Source organism: Serinus canaria, chromosome 3 (assembly GCF_022539315.1).
Source record: "Serinus canaria isolate serCan28SL12 chromosome 3, serCan2020, whole genome shotgun sequence".
NCBI lineage: Eukaryota > Metazoa > Chordata > Aves > Passeriformes > Fringillidae > Serinus > Serinus canaria.
The window spans coordinates 44,771,437-44,791,020 of NC_066316.1; the positions used below are offsets into that span (position 1 = coordinate 44,771,437).

Consider the following 19,584-nt stretch of genomic DNA (forward strand, 5'->3'; position numbering starts at 1 on the left):
ATGCTAATCCACAGACCCAAAAATTAGCATGCAGGAGGACAAAATGTAAGATGAGCAAAAAGGATTAAAGAAATTGCTAGTTCTTGGTAGGCTTAGTTTGGAATATTCTTACTGATTTCTGAGACTCAATGAGTTGCTGATTTTCATTCAGCTGCTATGACATTGAGGGAATGTGAGTTGGCACATTATTTATGAAGTGTTCTGATACTCTTTGAAGGAAAGTGTTTATATACCTGTTATTAAAAATCTGTGTTTAATGATTCATGGATAGCAGATGGATGAATGAATTTCTTCTTTTGAAGTTCTGGTCTATGCATTAAGTCAGGATTTATTTCACTGGGGATTTTGTCTGCTTTTTTTGTTGGTGGGTTGCTTGGGTGGTTTTTGTTTTGTTTTGTGGTGGTTTTTTTTGTTTGGTTGGTTGGTTTTTTGTTTTGTTGTTTTTTTACTTTAGTTGTGAAATGCTCACTCTTTCTCTTTTTCATTGAAGAACACACACAGCTGTTAAAATTGCCCCACGATATAGTGCACCTGTAGTTCATGTCCTGGATGCATCCAAGAGTGTTGTGGTTGTAAGTTCTAAATTATAGTTTCTTGTCCTTGCAAAGATATGTGCCCTGTTTTTCTGTTGTCCCTTTCATCCTTTCCTCTAAGGCTTAGTGTTGTGGCAGAAAATTAAAAGGGGCGCATCAGAGACAAGTTTCTAAATTACACTTGTTTCAGCTGTTTCGTGCTGCCACGTGGTTCTCAACTGGCTTGTGTCAGTTACTGTCACTGGGCACTTTCATTTAAATGTCTATTACTCTAGTGAGGGTGACATTCACCGAGTCCTTGACTGGAGTTTTGTAGTGAAGACTGATGGAGTTCTATGTGTACTGCTATTCTGGCTAATTTGGATGTATTTCTGAAGTTAGTGAGATAGCAACATTCGTACTGAGAAACACGTGGCTGGAGTTTTTGGAATGGATTCTCTTTCAGAGAAATGGGTGGTCTTAGCTGGCAAATACGTGGTGGTAAAGAGTAGGCCAAGCTGTGTGTTGCTTCTGTGACTATTCAGTCTCTGATGTTTTGAGGTGTTGTCCTCTCACATCTTTCCAGACCTGGATTTGGCTCTGCTAATGTTACCTGTGTAGTCAGGCAGAGATCTCAGTAATAATTGTAGTCTAAACATGGCTAGTTTGAATAGTTTGAATGTAGGTTGCAGATTAATGGTGAGGCTTAGTTTAGTGTTGCCAAGAGAGTCTGAAAGACAGGTTGCCTAGTCTGAAATTTATCCTCTGTCTTTACCATAGCGTGTTACACTAGGTACTTAGTGCTTTTTCCTTCCTGTTCTTTTCAGTGCTCCCAGCTCTTAGATGACAGTATGAAGGATGATTTCTTTGAAGAAATATTAGAAGAATATGAAGAAATTAGACAAGAACACTATGAGTCTCTCAAGGTACAAATGTAATTGATTATGTTCTTGTTTGAAGTGGTTGGCACTTGCTGTTCACTTATTAGGAATAACTTGCTGTTACTCTAATGATCAACTCCTTGTGAAGACGTTCAGGAATATTTGTTTTAATTTAAAACTTGCAGTAAAATGGATTGGAAACTTCCAGAAGTGCTTATGAAATCAAATTTTCTAGCCTATAAGACTTTGCTGCATGACTCTTAACACATGCTTGGCAAATTCTTGATTGTCCTCAGTGGCTAATCAGTGGTATCTAGGACCTCCATGGAGCTGGCAGTCATGTCATCTTAATCAACCTGCAGGAGACCAGTGCTCTCCTGGAGCAGTAGCAGGATATGTGGAGCTTCAGCTGGCGTAGTGAAAATGGTACAGGTTGCTTTTGCTGGTATTGAGCTACACTCTCTATTCTCTATTCAGAATTTTAAGCCACCATGCTTTCCTAATGTCTTAGTCTTGTTTAGGTGAGTGATCAGAGCAGTAGGAGAATATCTTTCTCTGCTTGTATTTAAGTGTATTGTGAAGTAATAAAAGAACTTCTGGTGTAGTTGAGAGGAACCAGAAATCTTGTAGGCCAGTTTCATTAGCATTATACGGGCAAAAATAATGATCTGCTTATGATGTAATCTTACTTTACTAATGGGAACTCAAGAGTTTGTTGAGACTGAAATTATCTGTTGTTAGATTTATCCTGAAGAGTATTTTGAGTAAAACTCTACCATGAAGCCTGTAGTTACAGTTTGTGTCTGAAAGGTGGTGTTCTGAAATAAACCTTTATGTCTGTGTAGGAAAGAAGATACTTGTCTCTACAGCAAGCTAGAAAAAAAGGTTTCCATAATGATTGGTTATCAGGCCATGTACCAGGTCAGTTATATGTGATTGCTGTGTCTTTATTTTATTTTGTGTGATTATTTTAGATATATTTTAATTAAAATATGCTTTAAACTTCAGAATGTAGCAGTGTAACAGCTTAAGTAAATTGGTATCTGTCTCAACTGAGATTTTTCTGCATTACTTTGAACATTCTGTTTTTACTTTTTTACAGCTCATTTAAAAAAATAAATTAATATTCAATAAAGATAACTGAAGAAAAATCCGAAAACAATGAGTTACCCATCACAACATATAATCAAAGAAAACACTAATGACAGCTTTTGAAAATACTGTCTTCTTGGCTCATTACATTGCACACCTTACAGTACCATATTTGGGGAACACATGCTGTAACATGGCATTTTAATCTAATTCCTCCTTACATTCTTTCCTACCCTTCCCCCATCAGTTTTTGTACTGTTGTTTTTTTGAAATTATACTAAAAGTATAAACAGCATTCAAGTTGCATCCTGCAGTGACATTAACACTGCTTTCTGTGGTTTCATTTACAAGATTCAACAAGATGCTAATTTTCAGTAACTTGTCTTAACTTGCCTTTGAACAAACAAAACAAGTTCAAAGCTTGTGGCTTTACACAGATAGATCCTTCTTGCTTTATCACTTGTGTGTGTGCATCTAAATGTGCAAAAGTTCTTAGAAATTACTTAAGAATTTACAGAAATATTCTGCAGTGTCATAGTACATGTCTATATATAGAAAGGAATTGGTAAATGTGAAAGGCCCATGAAGTATGTTAGGGATTGATAAGTTGTGTAGGTTTGTTTAGTCTTGTGTCTTGGCCAGTATTCTGACCAATCAAATAAGTTCCAAAGTCCAGCAGCTAAAAGCTGTTTATTTACGTGGAAGAACAAAAGGCCTTTAATTTTTCCATTGCAACTTTATATGCACGCTTTTTTTTTTGTTTTGATTTGTTACAGTGTAACTGTGGACAATTATGGTTGGACTTGGGAAAATATGACTATGAGAATTTTAGGACAGTTAGTTTGGAAGAGGTCATTTGCAGTCATGGAGGCTGCTGAACATCAATTATACTGCAAATGTTAAAGCAATTTTATATTATTTTCATCATGTCCAATTGTACTTCTGATTCCTACAGTTAAACCAAAATTTATTGGCACAAAAGTCTTTGAAGATTATGACCTGAGGAGGCTGGTAGAGTACATTGACTGGAAGCCCTTCTTTGACGTCTGGCAACTTAGGGGAAAGTATCCCAACCGGAGTTTCCCTAAGATCTTTAATGATAAAACTGTAGGTGAGTACTGAAATTGTATTTACTTCATGTAACTAATCCTAACAGGCCCAGTGTGCTGCAGTAAGATTCCAAATGTTTAATGAAACACATTAGGAATAGTACAAATACACGCAAAGATTGCCACTAAAATAATTTGTTTAAGCAAGGCTTAGTGAACCAGCTGTTGCCATGTAAGGGTGAAAAATAAGTGTGGAAAAATGCTCAGTCATCTTATTTAGCATTCACCTGCCAAAGCTCAGGGAGGTATTTTATTAACAGAAAATGGCAGCAGAGCACTTAATGTATCTCTGTTCCTGTTGTGGGTGAAGATGGCAAGCTCCTTTTGAAGCTATTCATTAGGCTTTGAAATAAGTGATAAAAATGAAAGGGTGACACTGAAAGTAATGTTCTGGGTCTGCTGCACTGTGGTAATATAGGTACATGCATTGGGTCTCTTGCTCATTTTATTCTGTGTTCTCTTCCTCTACTAGGTGCTGGCTGAAACATTTGCTGCTTTGTTTGGGTTTTTTTATTCCCTAAGATATATGTTGTTACAGCCCTATGATCACAGTGCAATCTTCCTATTTGCCGTTACTGACAGATCATTGCAGTCGTTTGACAATTATGTGGAAAATTAATCAATCTTCAAACAATTCTTAAGTCTATTTAGCCAGTTATGAAAACATGCCTTTTATAAGGCAATTTCTTTTTTTCTTTTGTTTTTAATAGGTGAAGAAGCAAAGAGAGTTTATAACGATGCTCAAGATCTACTGAAAACATTGATTAATGAAAAGAAATTACAAGCCAGAGGTGTGGTTGGGTTCTGGCCAGCTCGAAGTGTTCAAGATGATATCCATTTGTATGCTGCAGAAGAGGCAGTGGGGTCTTCAGAACCAATAGCGAAGTTTTATGGTTTGAGGCAACAGGTACAGTGACAGCTCATTTGTGAAGTGACTTTTCTTCCCTCTGAATTTCAGGAATGTAATAGAAGTGCCTTATTAAAATCTGTAGAAAATTGTTGTAATCTCTCTGCAGCCGTTCTCTTGTCATTTTTTTCAATAATAAGATCCTGTTAGTGATGGGCCAGGTCTTTGTTTTGTAGTGTTTGTAGTGTTTTGCATTGCAATTATTGTACAAAATGCTTTGTAGGTTTGACATCTTCAGATATGATGTGCATTTTCTGTTTAAATTTTAAGATGTCCTAAAACAGTATGTTGCATAAATTAATGACATGAATCTTTTGTTTGAGATAATCTAGAACCTAATGAATGTTTTCTAACATCCCTGTATTCTACTTTAGATGAAGAATTCTTCTTGAATGTGCTAATGCTTAAACCCAGTTAGAATTTAAGAAACCTGAAAAATAAAGCCCAATGGACATAAGTGTTTCTGATAGGCTTAGCTTTTGTGTAAAATTCGCTATGAAGGGGCCATTTAGAATTATTTGGCAGCTAATTTTGATGGAGACAATCATACGTACTTAGATTTGCATTTAATTTGGTAGATTGAGCTTGCAAGATATTCTGCCTCTCCTTTTTCCCTGTCTTCTGATTTGGCTTCTTCGTAGTTCACATATTCGGAGTCATCAAATGTGGCAGAAAAAGAGTTTAACTACCTACATTTCTGGAGTACAATTCTCTGTGAGTCGTGTGCCAACATTGCAGAACTGTGCTAAGAAATACCTGACTCTTAAGTTTATCTGTTGCAGTTCCCTGTCAAGTGCATCTTGACAGTCCATGGCTGATGTTTATATAAAACACTCTCAACAAGCACGGATGTTCCAGAGACTTATGGCCTAGCTAAATATTTTGATATCCCATGTAAATCAGCTTTACTACTCTTTCTTTTCCTGGCTTTTTCCCAGGATTTTCCCAAGGAAAATATTTTATGTTGTTCTTGTAATGCTTTTTATTATTGGAATACTGTTATATTCCTTAGCCTTTTTTATTTTGTATATTCCAATTACTCAGACTTCTCTCAAAGGTTAAGGTCACGAAACTCTGTGCATAGTGTTCTTCTGGACTCCATGTATTTTAGCTGCATCTCTTCCAGCCTGGTGTATACAGTAACTCAGGAGAGTTTTCAGCAGAACAAAGTAGAAGAGAATAATTGTCTTCTGTTTCTTATATAAAATACTCCTTTCAGTACACAGAGTTCTCTCCATGACATTGATGCTAATTAAAGATGTGATATAAATCTAAAAGTTAGAGATGCATGTAATATTTTCCTTAGCTCTAATAATTGCAAATGAACCTTAAAATTAATATAAATTTCACCTGTGGGGGAAAAATATGTTTTGTTTATTTTATGGTACTTTCTGTAACTTTGCAGGTTAATAGACAATTTTTCTTTGTTTTTTAGGGGTAGGAGTGTTTTATTCGCTTTTAAGATGCAGTTGGCAATGAGTGAAACACATTGCTAAAATATTGTCATAGGTTAAACAAAATGAATCTTCAGCTAAGTGATAGCCATTAAATAACTTTACTCTCTCTGTAAGTTGGGTAGATTTACAAGAACTGTGCCACCTCTTTCATAGCAACCATGCTTCCACAATGAATATACTGATATGATTCAAGATTTCCTTTTGGGTGCTCAGGTACCTCTTTCTGTTACCTTTCTTCCATTTTGGAAGAGGATCCAGTAAATAGTGTAATTCCTTATTTCCCAGAATCAGTTAGGTTGGAAAAGACCTCTGAGATTGAGTCCAGCCTATGATTGAACAACCCCATGTCAACTAGACCGTGGCACTGAGTGCCGTGTTCAGCCATTCCTCAAATACCTCTGGGGACAGTGACTCCACCACCTCCCTGGGCAGTCTATTCCAGTATCTGATCACCCTTTCTGTGAAGAAATTCTTCCAAATGTCCAACCTAAAAGCTCCCCTAGCACAGATTAAGACTGTGTCGTCTTGTTACGTCAGTTGTTACCAGGGAGAAAAGACCAGCCCCCACCTGGCTACAGCCTCTGTTCAGGTGGTTGTAGAGAGCAATAAGGTCTCCCCTGAGCCTCATTTTCCCCAGCTCTCTCAGCCACTTCTCGTAGGATGAGTGCTCCAGAACCATTACCAGCTTCATTGCCCTTCTCTGGACTTGATCCAGCACCTCAGTGTTCTTCCTCAGTTGGGGATCCCCAAACTGAACACAGTATTCAAATGCAACCTCACTGGTGGCAGGTACAGGAGAAGAATCACTTCCCTGGTCCTGCTGTCCGTACTGTTTCTGATGCAGGCCAGGGTGCCATTGGCCTTCTTGGCCACCTGGGCACCTGCTGGTTCCTATTCAGCTGGATATTGACCAGCACCTCAAGGTCCTTTTCCATTTCCCCTTCCTTTTGCATAAATCCACTCAAACTTTTCTTAGGATTCAACTTTCCAGTAGTGATACATACATTTTGTTTGTGTTTGTGTGTGATTAGTAAAAAGTCATCATCCTGGGCACTGTTTTGTCTGGATTACTGAGCACATAGTTTGTAGCATAAGGAGTGTTTATAATCTCATAACCGTTCTACCGTGGGAGTTGCTGAAGAATTCTTCAGTTTGCACATCAGCCATCAGTTTTGTTAACAAATGTGGAATCTGTTAGGGGTAGAGATGAAATATTCCTCCTCTTACCCTGTTGTTGGCACAAGACTATTCCTTACTTCGAAATAATTTTTTTGCAGTATAAGCTGTTAAATCTTAGTAGCTGTAAATAGAAACAAAATGTGTGTTCACTGCTGCATCTCTCTTTCTTGGTGTTTTGTTCTTCAGTGGTCCAAACATCCTCAGAGTAAGAGAGGTGGTTTTCTTCTAATTTAACTACAGAAAAACTACCATGGCTCAAAGACTAGTTAGGTGTTTGTCAGAAATGCCCTAGGCCCATTCATCTTAAAAATACTGGTCTTTAGCTTAATACTGCACTAATGATGTATTTTAAAATGTTCTGATTTATTGCATTGATTTTGTTACTTTAGGCTGAAAAGGACTCTGCCTGCACAGATCCGTATTACTGCCTCTCTGACTTCATAGCACCACTGGATTCTGGCATTTGTGACTACCTAGGCCTCTTTGCAGTGGCCTGCTTTGGTGTAGATGATTTATGCAGTGAATTTAGGAAGCAGGAGGATGAATACAACATCATCATGGTGAAGGCTCTTGGTGATCGGTTAGCAGAGGTATGAGGTTTTATCAGGTGTTTCCTTGCAACTTTCAGCAAACTTAGAACCACTTCAGTACCATGCAAGTGGGGCTAGCTCTAGCTGGGGATTTCAAGCTGTAGCAGGGTTTCAGAAATTATTATTATTATTATTATTGTTTTTATTGTTGAAGATATTTACTGAAGTGGGAATTCTCCCTGAAGGGCAGCTGGTGCTGGTAAAATCACAGAGGCTGCAGAAGCAGTTCAGAAAAGCTGTTGCCCACTTTGAGCTAGAGGAAAAGTCCTCTGCTAAAAGGAGCAGCAGCACATGCTTGTGTCTGATCGTAGCATGGAGGCAAGAATGATGTGGCCTTCCATAGCTAGACCTGGGTGAGACACCCAGATAGTCAAGACCTAATGACCTCAATGCTATAATGAAATGTCACTACCCTAGGTTAATGAATTTTGGTTTTTTGGGTTACTTGTCCACATCTTTACCTCTTTAAAGCAGGACAGTCAAAAAAGCACATCTCCCAATAAGAGAAGTAACTAACATACTCGAATTAGCAAAATAAGTGTTTCATGTGAACTTCAATTCTTTCAAATGTCTGACCTATGTTAAGAGCTATCTTAAAAATGAAAATGGCAATATGAGAAAGCATCTATCATTGTTCTTCTTAATCAATCAGCTATTGCATCAGTCTGTACAAAGTAAAAATAAAAAAAAACCAACTTATTATTCTATTCCAAGGCATTTGCTGAGGAGCTTCATGAAAGAGTTCGAAGGGAATTCTGGGCTTACAGTAGTAGCGAGCAGCTGGATCTCTCTGGCCTACGCAAAATTAAATATGAGGGAATTCGCCCTGCCCCTGGATATCCCAGCCAGCCTGACCATACAGAAAAACTCACCATGTGGAAACTTGCAAACATTGAGGAAACAACAGGTAACTCTGCTTTGCTAAGATTCTTAAACTGCTTTTTATGTGAAATCAAAATTCCAACCAAAGAACAAATTGGCTGTTGCAGAATTACATAAAATACTAAACTGAAGTTTAGTAAGCTAAACTTAAGCTTCTGGGAATTGCTGTCTTCCCTGTTTTATTCCCATTTTTATTTTGCCTCATTCAAGGATGAATTTGCAGATCACTGCCAGTGCTTTTGGTGGAATTGTGTCCCTAATTAGCAGATTGCATGCAAACAGGGTTCTGCTGCACAGAAAAAATTTCTGACATCCTTATGGTGGTAAGAAAACATTCCAGATAGAAGCAGGAAAAAAAAGTCAGTTCAGCAGAGTATTCCTGGTCCGCAGGAACCTTGAGATGGTAATTTTTAAAAAGGGATTAATTCAGTTTGTTTTCCTCTTATATTTTGCATGTCAGATGTTTCATTGTTACTTCCACAATTCCAAAAATACTTTTCAGTTCTTCAGAACCTCATTTGCTAAAATGTACAAATTTTTTCTTTCAAACCATGGAGTTACTCTACAGTAATTGTAATGAAAGTCTGTGGTATGTTTAAAGTTCTGAAGTTTTCTTAACGATTAACAAGTGGAAAAAGGGGTTGGTTTCAACTTTTCATCTGAAAGCTGCTTGATTTTTTGAGTTTGCTTGAAGCTGCCCAACATAAAAAAAGGCTCTGAATTTGTGCTTATTCTTAATTCAAAAAATAATAAAATCCTCATTCTCTTTTCCAGGAATTGGTTTAACGGAATCTCTAGCAATGATGCCTGCTTCTGCAGTTTCTGGCCTCTATTTTTCCAGTCCCAATTCCAAATATTTTGCTGTTGGCAAGATATGTAAAGATCAGGTAACTAACACCATCAATTGTAGTAGTGTTAGAGCATTCAAAAGCATCTTATGAGCAGATGTCTTAAAATTTTGCAAACATTTAAAGCTGGAATTTCAAATTCTTCATCATATTTTGTGATCCCTTTGCAGGTTGAAGATTATGCACTGAGAAAAAATTTGTCTGTGGCAGAGGTGGAGAAGTGGCTGGAACCCATTTTGGGATATGATACTGAAGAACTGTGATATTTGTGGGTGAACTTCCTTTTTTGATGGTCTGTTTGCCAGAAGGAACAAGAAAATTCTTCCCACTGGAAACAGCTTTCTTCCATCCACCCCAATAGCTTTTCTGATGGTCTTAAATTTTTAATCAAGGAACTTAATATTTCAAATCAAGTCTGCCTGGTGCCCTTGGCTTGGGACCATGAATGTATTTAGTTTCTCAGTCACAGCAGCATACTTTTATTTATTTTTATGTTTTCACAAAGACTCTATCTGAGAACCTAGGTGTAGAGTGAGATGGGGAAACTGCAAAGCTTTCCTATTCTCTGGAAGATTTTGAAATCGGGCAAGAATTTCTCTCCCATGGCTGTGGATATGCGTAGAACAGAATTTGACTTCTGTTATTTTAGTGTGTTTTGGCAAGTCTAGGGACAGAAATATGATGCAATTCTTCTGCAGAGTCATAAAACATTTTATACTGAGTGATGAAGAACAACTGAAGTACAACAGATCTCCTTTTTTAAAAATCATCTGCTCAGTGTTTAGTCTTGTGCTTGGGAATAGACATTGTTCTCAATGGTAGAACTATAAGAATAATAAAATCTTCTGGAGTAGTATCAGAGATCTGTATTGGGAAATGGGATGACAGAGCCCATGGAGTTGTCTTCTTTGTGCTTCCTCTTCCTTTCAGCAAGTCACAATCTGTCTATTCTGTATAAAGGGTACTGGCACTTCCTACCTTACAGTTAATGTTGTCAAGCTTAATTCATACATAAACAATCATTTGTACATGAAAATTATGAGAACAGCATATTATTTTTTGCTACTGTAGATAGCCAGAAAGCTTGGAGCTGACTTTTACAAAATTTTAACCTTCTAGAAAACTGGATTTTGAAAGTAAATAGTACTGTCATATGTAACAATATTGTAGACTATTCTTCAGATTTAACTGAGTGTGCTAATTGTTCATAGCTTTCAATAATTTCTGAAAAGTGTCTCAAGTATTTGCTAATTTGTAAAATACTAGGACAGAACCCCCTCATTTTTTTGGCCTCTGATTGTAAATAAAAGACCAATATTGTAAGGAAGATGTTCTTTTAATAGTTTATTGCAGTCTATTAATAGCTACATAATTTTTGTAATATCTTCATCTGACTTTATGCTGAAAGAATCATCTTATATCAGTTCTTATAGCAGTTTAATAAAGATGGTGTTATCCTATTAGAATCCTTTAAATGCCAACAATAAAGTGTGTGCAGTAATCTGAACAGATAATGTCAAAATTAATATGTGCTTGTACCATGAACCTGAAATTATAGAGGTTGCTATGGGATTTTTAAAGTAGTTGTGTGAGTGTGTTCTTAACTGAATCTTTTAGAATGGCTCATCCTGTAATGACTTACAAAAATAATTTCTAAATGGATCTCCCCTCCCCCTGCCTCCCTCCATGTCAAGGGACTTGTGACAAGTCCTTGCTGAGCAGCTGATTTTTGTAGTGGGAATGGTTTCTCAGTAGAACACTCGTTTAGACTGCCAAAAATAAAGTACAATTTTCTTACTATAAAAGATTATTTGTTCCTGAAATATGCAGCATATGAAAATTGAAATCCTCTCTGCTGTGTTTTTGCTAATTGCACTTCTGCTGATCAATTTAATGCTTGGAATCTCTCCTCTCCGGCACTCTTCCATATTCTTACATTTGGAAGCAGAGTACTGTATTAGTCTGAACATTTGATTGTGTGAATGGGGTCAAAGTTTGACTTGTTCAGCTTGGTTTGTATATTGATTTATTTTCCTGAAATCAGTGGCAGCCAGTTCAGTGAGTACAGCTGGCAGCAGGAGGTCCCTGCTGTCTAACAATGATGGTGTTACCTGGTGTACAAGCAGAGGGTTTCAGATAGAGTGCAGTTGCTTTAGCTCTTCACACATGCATCACACATTGAGAAAATCTTCATGTTTGCCTGCAGAACTTGTCCTTGGGAGCATCTGTTTGGAATAATTACTCCTTGTTATTATGCAAATGTTTTTATCAAGGACAAGTACTTTAAAGCTTTGTTATTTTTAATTTTCAGTTGACATACTGGGTAAGACAAATTTTCATTCCTGTCTCCAGAACTAAGTTAAATTGTGAAGAAAAGAGTGTCATAATTGTACCAGGTAAGGCTGTTTTACTTGAAAGACTGACAATTTTAGAATGCATAAAATATTTTTTGCAGTGCTCTTCTAAATACTAACAAAGGTTCTAGATGTAAGAGATGATGGAAAATTTAGAAGGCACTGTAAATTACTCTGGTTTAATTCTTGTGAGTAATAGAGTTTGGATACTGATTTTTTTTCTTGTAAGTCAGGCCAGCAGCCTGGAGATTAAGTTTTGAGGCACATATATTTCATGACTGTCAGGAGGGAATATTACCCTTAAACCTGCCCCTTCATTACCAGGTCTGTTTCAGTGCTGCTGTTACTCCTGGGAAAAATCTAGTGCAGCTTATTTTGTCGTGAGAGTGCTATCAAGGTCAGTTCATGTCTCAAAAAAAACCCTAAAACTTTTTTTTTTGGCAAGTATTTCTGCATTTTTTGTGAAGCTTCTGCTTTCTTCTTGAACAGTGTGAAAGTTATACACCCTTTCAGTTAATTTCTGCTTCTTAAAACACAAATCATGTCCACAAAATGAGGGGAATAGTGAGAGGCCCATGAGGGCCTTGCCTTTCCTAAAAGGATTTGTTTACTAGTAACTGTGACTGGGTTTCATTAATTTCCCTTTTTAAATCTTTGGTTTACCTGAGCGTGCCTTTAAAAAGTGGATTCAGGGTCTTAAAATGCAGAACAGAAAAGAAATAAGTCCATTAATTAGTTCAGGAGGGTGGTTCCCTTACAGAAACACTAGCACATGTTCTCAGTCACTGGAGAAATGGATTCCTGTGCCATCAATTCATCATGGCCTTGTCACAGCAAAGCCTGTCCAGCCCTGCTACAAATTTCTTTCATTTGATTGTCAGGCTTCTGTAGGTGCCAGTTTCCAAATGAAGATGCACTGTGAACAGAATGCAAACAGTCCACCCTGCTTTCACCCAGCATCTGCAAACTGTCCAGCTAAAGGCAGCACTGAAAACCCAGTGGCGTTCTCCCCCATGTTTGTTCTAGTAATACCAGCATGGCTGAGTATCGCAAGTTTCCGACCGTGCCGCGTGCCTGCCATAAATTGCTGTGCAAAGGAGGCCTCAGCTGAGATTACCAAACTTGGTGGGTTGGGTTTGGGATTCAACTTCAGCCAGGATGGCAAAAGCAAGCTAGTAATTATCCTTGCCTGCCTGATGTAGTTTTCTTCCTCACTGCCCCAAGGCACTGGTGTGTCCTGTGCCTACAGCTCCTGATCAGGCAAAGGGGAGCGATCCCAGGCTGGGGTGGGTGCTCTCTGCTGTTCCTTCCTGCAGAAAGACAAAGCATGTGGAGGGAATGTGGAAGCTCAAACTGATCCCATATTAGTTCTTAGCTCACAGTCTTTCCTGTCCCATCTCGCTGTCAAATGGCCTCCTCTTCCTCCTTTTCCCTCCAGCAGTCCTCCTCCATAGCTGCACGTCAGGGTTCTCTGTAGGTTCTGCCAAAATGAAGCTGTAGGAGTCTTTTTTAAAAGTTTCTTATATGTCTGAACAAGTTACTGTTCCAGAAAGAGGATTTTTCAGCTGGCAAGCTTTGGATAATTTTAATAAATGGTGCTGATAGTTCTGCCTATAGGAGCATTATACTGTGTATGTCTGTAATTCCTAAAATACTGATGAGAAGGCCACACAATGTGATAAACCATTCCCTGTGTTTTAACCGTATCTTTAGTTACATGGTGGCTTTCATCTAGATAGCAAAACCAAAATGTTTGTTAATTGCATCTTTTGTCAGTGTGCTGTTTTAAACCCACAATTAATAAGCTGATAGTAAGACTAAATAAAACTAATGTAATTTTCAACTGAAGTATTTTAATGGTATTAAATACTAAGAAGTAAAGAATTTATCTGTGCCTTGCTGTTATTACAAATGCTTTTATAATTCTTTAGGCAGCTGATGACTTAAATGTTTTATGAAGCAAAATTTATCTTGAGTAAAAACTCAGGTTACAAAACAGTTATAATTTGATTGAAAAGGCTTTATCATTGCTTTCTAGAAATAGCTGATAAAAATGATTTACGAGACTGGAAAGTTTGCTGCACTAGCTGCAGAAATTTCTATGCATGTACTACATGTAACAAAAGAAGAAAGTGTGGGATTCACAGAGGGTAACGTAATTGCAGAAGAACAGGCAGTTCTTCAGGGAAGAGCTGAAAGATCAAGTTATGGAGAGTGTAAGTCTCTTACAACCCAGATATTCACTCTATTAGTAATTGCAGTAAATGAAAATAAGGGAACATTTTTATGTATACATCAAAGTATAGGAAATGCAATTTGGGAATAATTTTTCAGGAGCTTTCATAAATCTAATGCATACTTGGGATTGATGAGTTGTATTTGCACGTTTAGAGTGGGAGAAGGAGGAGGAAATCATAATTAGGTCGTGAACTTGTTCTAGGGTTAAGTAAGAAGCTGTTGAAAAAAAAGGATAGCCCATGTCACAACACCTTTCCCTGTGTTTTGAGGTTGTTGGATTCATTACTTACATGATTTTTTCTGAAAGGATTTTCAGTGACACTGGCATTCCCTGACTCTGGAAAAATACTGGGAGAAATGAAAACAAAATAGCCAGTTTTCTCCACAGTTTTCAAAAGTTAAAACTCTGCATTAGCTCTGTATCTGCCCATAGGTAGGTGTCAGTGCAATTTTGAACCAAGAATTCCTTCGGTCTAGCAGATAAATGGCTCTGGGTGTGTAGGTGGAATGGATTTTTTTTCCTTACTCAAGGTGTTGAAAAGATCAATTTTTCCTATTAGAGTGCAACTTTCAGGGGATGTTTTTTTCTTACTTTACTTCTTTATATACTTGATCTCTACTTGTTTCCCCTTCTCTGGCTTGACAGTATAGATGTGGAGAAGTGACTGAGAGGTCTCTAATGGCCTGTGAATGCCATATGTTTGTGTTGTTAACTAAAAATACATATTATTTTCAAATTTTGTTGAATTTCATCAAGGTCCTTGCCAAATGGCTTCTTCCCAGGAAGTGGACAACTTTATTCCTTTTGATCCAGCCATCAGTTGGAAATCTAGGTTGAGGTTCAGAAGTGGAGTGCAAATGTGAGGTCTAGAAAAGGTGTCAGTTCTCTGTGGTTGGTGGACTCCTTCCATACCTCTGTTCCTGCTGTGACCTTGTGAGAACAGCTGTGTTTGTCCCCCTGTGTCGATTAGGGCGGTGGTGGGACAGCAAGTCAGGGAGATGAAACGCTGCCCTGTATGGCCAAAGGACTTATTTAGCACACTGCCCTTTGCAGGTGCATCAGTACAAGTGTGCTCCTGCCTGCCTGGTCAGGGCCTGTTTTCAGCTGCTGTCTCAAGCTCATCTGTGCTCCGCTGCTTTTATTCCAGGAAGCTGCTACTCATGAGATCTCCTGCTAAGCACTGCACGAGACCCTCTTTGCATAATCGGTCATTTGTAATGGCTGGCTTCACAGTAATTATCTGCTAGTACAGTTTTGGCCTTGTTTAACTTTTCTGTAACCAAATAGATGGCTTTCTTCAGAATACTAATGCAGAGCACATAAACACATTGTTTCTCTAAGGCCCATAAGATCAGATTTTACTATCCCCACTTAACCTAACAACTTTACTCATGTGGTCAAGGATTTGCTACTAACGAAAGCATGACCTTGTTTGTGCTTTATTTAGGAAATAAATGTAAGCACTTGGGTTTATTGCTTTTATTTCTTCCAAATATTGTTCCTCACCTCTCAGGGCAGCTTAAGGAATAGAAGTTTTGATTCAGTTGTTATGATACCAGATATACACATGTGGTTAGGACTACTAAAGCAAGACACTCAAAACTTAACATGATGTAGAAGTGTACAGGGTTATCAATTATCATCTTGTCTCTAAAGATAAGCATTAGCTGAAAATGCTGTAAGACAGGAGTCAGCAGTCAGCTAGGGGTACATGAAGATTTTAGACTTTCAAGTGTTGGATCAGCAGTATTTCATTAGGCATTATATTGTGTGCTTTGCCTCTTTCTGTATCACTGTGTCCCACAACTGGAACCCGCTGGTGCATCCAGATTCCTGGTTATTTCCACAAGAAGGGTTTGACATGGGTTTTGTTGAAGTTTTTTACGTGCATTTGCAGGATTATTTGTCCAAAAGTTTAGAGTACCACACTGAAGATAAATTATTCAAGTTCTTAAACCATAAAATACTTGTTTTTCCTCAAAAAGTTCCCAGGTACTGATACATTTTTTATTTCTTAGTGAACAGAACCAAATATCCTGCATTTTCTCAAAGCTACAAGTATTCTGGAGGAGGGAGTGAATATCAGTGAGAGGACTTTTTGTGGTACTCTGTTATTCTCAGTTCTTGATCAGCATTATCTTTCAGGTGTCATATTCATTGCTTGAGAGCTGAAGTGAACTAGAACACCTCTTAGCAGGTTTTCTAGTGCTGACCTGGCTGCTATTTAAGTGTCAGGAGAAATTACTACCTCTCCAAAACACCAGTTTGATCAGTCCTAGTGCAGTAATCTGGAAGGAATGTTCGGTGTTGGAGTCCTGTCGAAAATACTTGAGGACTAAGAGGATGTGCTGTTAAACCTCCTTCAGTGCTCACTTCATTGAAATAGATGGCTGGGACTATGAAAGTAATTTTTACTCTCATTCTGAAGCACTTACCTGAGAGAAAGTGCTACCCTATCAAGCCAGGAATAGATGAGCTTTCCAGTCCAGTGTGATTAATGGTAGCTATCCATCTCAGGGATGCTTGAGGGAGATTGCCTAACAGAACCAGCAATGTGGGCATTGATTCTGTTCTGTACTCTGAGTGATGAAAGGTGTTAGAGTGCCTTGGTTCAGCACATGAAGATTGGCAAATACTCCAAAATTATTTTTGTGTTTTTAAGCCTCTTGTGATTTTTGAACAAATATTATTTAATGAGAGTTTGAACTTCAGTCTTTGATAATTGGGAACATACATTGTGCTAACTTTCTATATACTCTTGGAGTTTCACTTGGCCATTTTTTAAACAAGAGCTGCCTTTTAGTTAAACTTCCTCCTTAAATATATGTTTTGTGTCACGTAACTCTACAAATATCAGGAAAATCACAGTGCTGTCACATATTTCGTGCTGTTCGTGCACACAAAGTGCTGAGCAATGGCAAGGCAGCTGCTGCAGTATGGTTATTGCTAATCAATCCGAATAAATTTGAGAATTTTATTGCAGTTTCTCTCCAAAACTGTCAGCATGAAGTATACAAAATCTCTTGCTTTTGTAGCTCAAATGAAGACTGTAATGAGGTGAAATTCCTAATGTTATATAAGACATCTTATCATGTGTTCTCTTGATCTGTCAGTAAAATATGCCTTGATTATAAGTAAACTGAGAGAGCTTTTTCATTTCTTTATGGTACTTTTGTTGGCTCTATACTTCTGTGGAACTTTTTTCTTTTTAATTCATCATATTTCTGCTGCTGCTGCTGCTTCCAGTCTCGCCACTGGAGTTTTTACTTGGCTTCTAGACCATTCCAATTCTCTTTCAGTCATATGTATTTGCCAAGTGTCTTGGATGTCATACTTAACAGTTTTCATATCTTCTGTAGGAAATGCCACCATTTGCAAAGAGTCCATGCATTGCACTCAGCTTTATTGTTACTGGGAATCTTCCTAAGCCAACTGCTGACTGAGGAGTTAAGGGTGCTGGAAAATTAGGCAGACCAAGTAAGTGTGTGAACAATGTAAATGTTTATCTCTGTGCAGTTGGGTTACAGGGATTTCTTTTTTACCGAAGGAGGCCTGATATTCCAAAGCTTGTAACAGTGTATTTGCTGATTGGTTAGAAAAATAAGTGCCTGAACTGTGCTCCTGTCTCTTTCCCAGGTAAGAATCACTTTATTTACTACAAAGCTGATAATTACAGGATTTGAGGAAATTAAACATGAGACTGCTGCTAAAGCTAAATATATTTCTTTGCATTAATTTGACTGAAAAGACCTAAATTAGCTTAAGGAGAAACGTGAGTGGTTTTGATTTTGTCTCTAAAATAAGTTTTCCATAAGACATTTTGTGGGTGTGGCTGCAAGGCTATTTCCTCTGAAGTAAAAACTGAAGCACTTCAAATATTTATGTCACAAACATTACAAGCTTTTTAGTATCTGAGGTGGAAGATATTTTCCCTTGCTACACCTGTTGATGGGCATTGGGAAAAAGCCATTATTTAATCATAGAATATACTGAGTTGGAAAGGACCCTTCAGGATCTTTGAAGGGTCCTTTCCTTCCTTTCCAGCTCCTGACCCTGTGCAGGACACCCCAAGAATCACACCATATGCTTGAGAACATTGTCCAGACACTTGAACTCTCCCAGGCTTGATGCTATGACAGCTATGATTGAAGGATAGCAGGTACCCGCACGGATTACTGTTCAAGGGCTAAAAATCCCATGTTATCAAATGTGAGATTTGTCCAACTCTGCTATTGAACTTCCAGGCACTTGATTTAAGTATGTTTTTTTTGGTCATCTGCTAGTTCTACCCAGTACAGCTGACTGGTCCTCTAGACATACTCTGCTTTGTCAGTCCCTGGAAACAGCCATGTAAGTAGGGAAATGTTTCAGATTAAGAAATGTAATCTGTCACTGGATCTGTGACTGGGAGATACATTTCCATCTTTCAGAGCCACAAGAGCCACTTTCTGGGTTCAGTTCTGCACAATATGGTGGAGAGTTCTGAGACGTTTTTAATTGATTTTTGAAGACTGCAGTCATTAGGGCCTCTACTTGTACATATTTAAATGGTTGTGAGTCTTGGATTTAAAAATTCGAACAAACCAACTAAAACAAACACAGAGAACCCAGCAGCAAACAACTGTAAATTTAAATGCTAGTCTCCTGGCTAGTCTGTGGTACTTGAGTCCAGTTAGTGTTTCCATTAACTGGTACACTTCACCTGCACTTATGTAACATATATGGAACTGTAACAGTTGTCTTTGCAAGGGAATATTTCAAATAAATCATTTCTAGATGGCTACTGGTAATGACAAGCCAGTATTTACCTATATAAAACACCAATACCCATACTGATTAACATTTTTTGGACCACTCTGATGGCAGAGGTAAGAAGAGGAGTCAGCCTGGTTTTACACCTCAGCACTTCTGTTTTCAGCCAATTAAAAAACTGCAGACAAACAAAAGAATCCATGAATGACAAGACTTGGTTTCAGCCTCTTGAGTGCAGACTGGTCAGCATTTGCCCTGCAACACTGCTGCAAGGGGTGATGGGCTGAGTGTAGACTGCAGGATGCATCAAGTTTCTGGTGCACTCAGCTTCAGCATGGCCCTATGCCCAAATGTATGCAGGGAGGAGAGCCAAGTGTGCACTTGGAGAATGATGTAGACTCATCCTGTTTGATGGCTAGGGATCAGTGAAATCCAGTTCCCATATGTCACCTCTTGATTTACTATGAAGCTACTGTGGAAAATTGTCAGCACGCAAAGCAGATTGATTTCTTATAATAGTTTGTGTGAATTTTTTTCTCAGTTCTTGGGATTCTTGACCAGCTGTTGCCACAGAGTAGCCGCAACAGTGCCTGAAAATATTCCCTGTAGAAGCAACTAATGCAGCACAGTGTGGAAGATACCACTGCTCATAGGATTGGGGAATTGACTGCTGGATAACCTTGCAACAGAGCACTTGAGATATGACTTAGCAGCCTGTAATTTGTGTTCCAATTTGAGTCCCAAGATGGTTTTTTAAAACCCATGGATATGGCTCCCTAATG

General features: G+C 38.2%; 1 protein-coding gene across 5 annotated transcripts in view; it reads left to right on the forward strand.

Annotated features, from left to right (window-relative positions):
• MTR (5-methyltetrahydrofolate-homocysteine methyltransferase) overlaps nucleotides 1–11,260 on the forward strand; it is a 49,859-nt gene extending 38,599 nt beyond the window's left edge. For 2 of the 5 annotated variants that reach the window (XM_030235860.2, XM_030235861.2), the window contains exons 25-33: nucleotides 491–572; nucleotides 1,340–1,438; nucleotides 2,239–2,314; nucleotides 3,441–3,596; nucleotides 4,305–4,501; nucleotides 7,527–7,727; nucleotides 8,442–8,634; nucleotides 9,384–9,496; nucleotides 9,628–11,260. In XM_030235860.2, coding sequence (XP_030091720.2) covers nucleotides 491–572; nucleotides 1,340–1,438; nucleotides 2,239–2,314; nucleotides 3,441–3,596; nucleotides 4,305–4,501; nucleotides 7,527–7,727; nucleotides 8,442–8,634; nucleotides 9,384–9,496; nucleotides 9,628–9,720 — 1,210 coding nt within the window. In that variant the 3' untranslated portion in view covers nucleotides 9,721–11,260. Of the gene's footprint in view, nucleotides 1–490; nucleotides 573–1,339; nucleotides 1,439–2,238; nucleotides 2,315–3,440; nucleotides 3,597–4,304; nucleotides 4,502–7,526; nucleotides 7,728–8,441; nucleotides 8,635–9,383; nucleotides 9,497–9,627 lie in introns of those variants that run through there. The other 3 variants (XM_050972525.1, XM_050972526.1, XR_007777149.1) reach the window with 3 other exon arrangements.
• The last annotated feature ends 8,324 nt before the right edge of the window (nucleotides 11,261–19,584 follow it).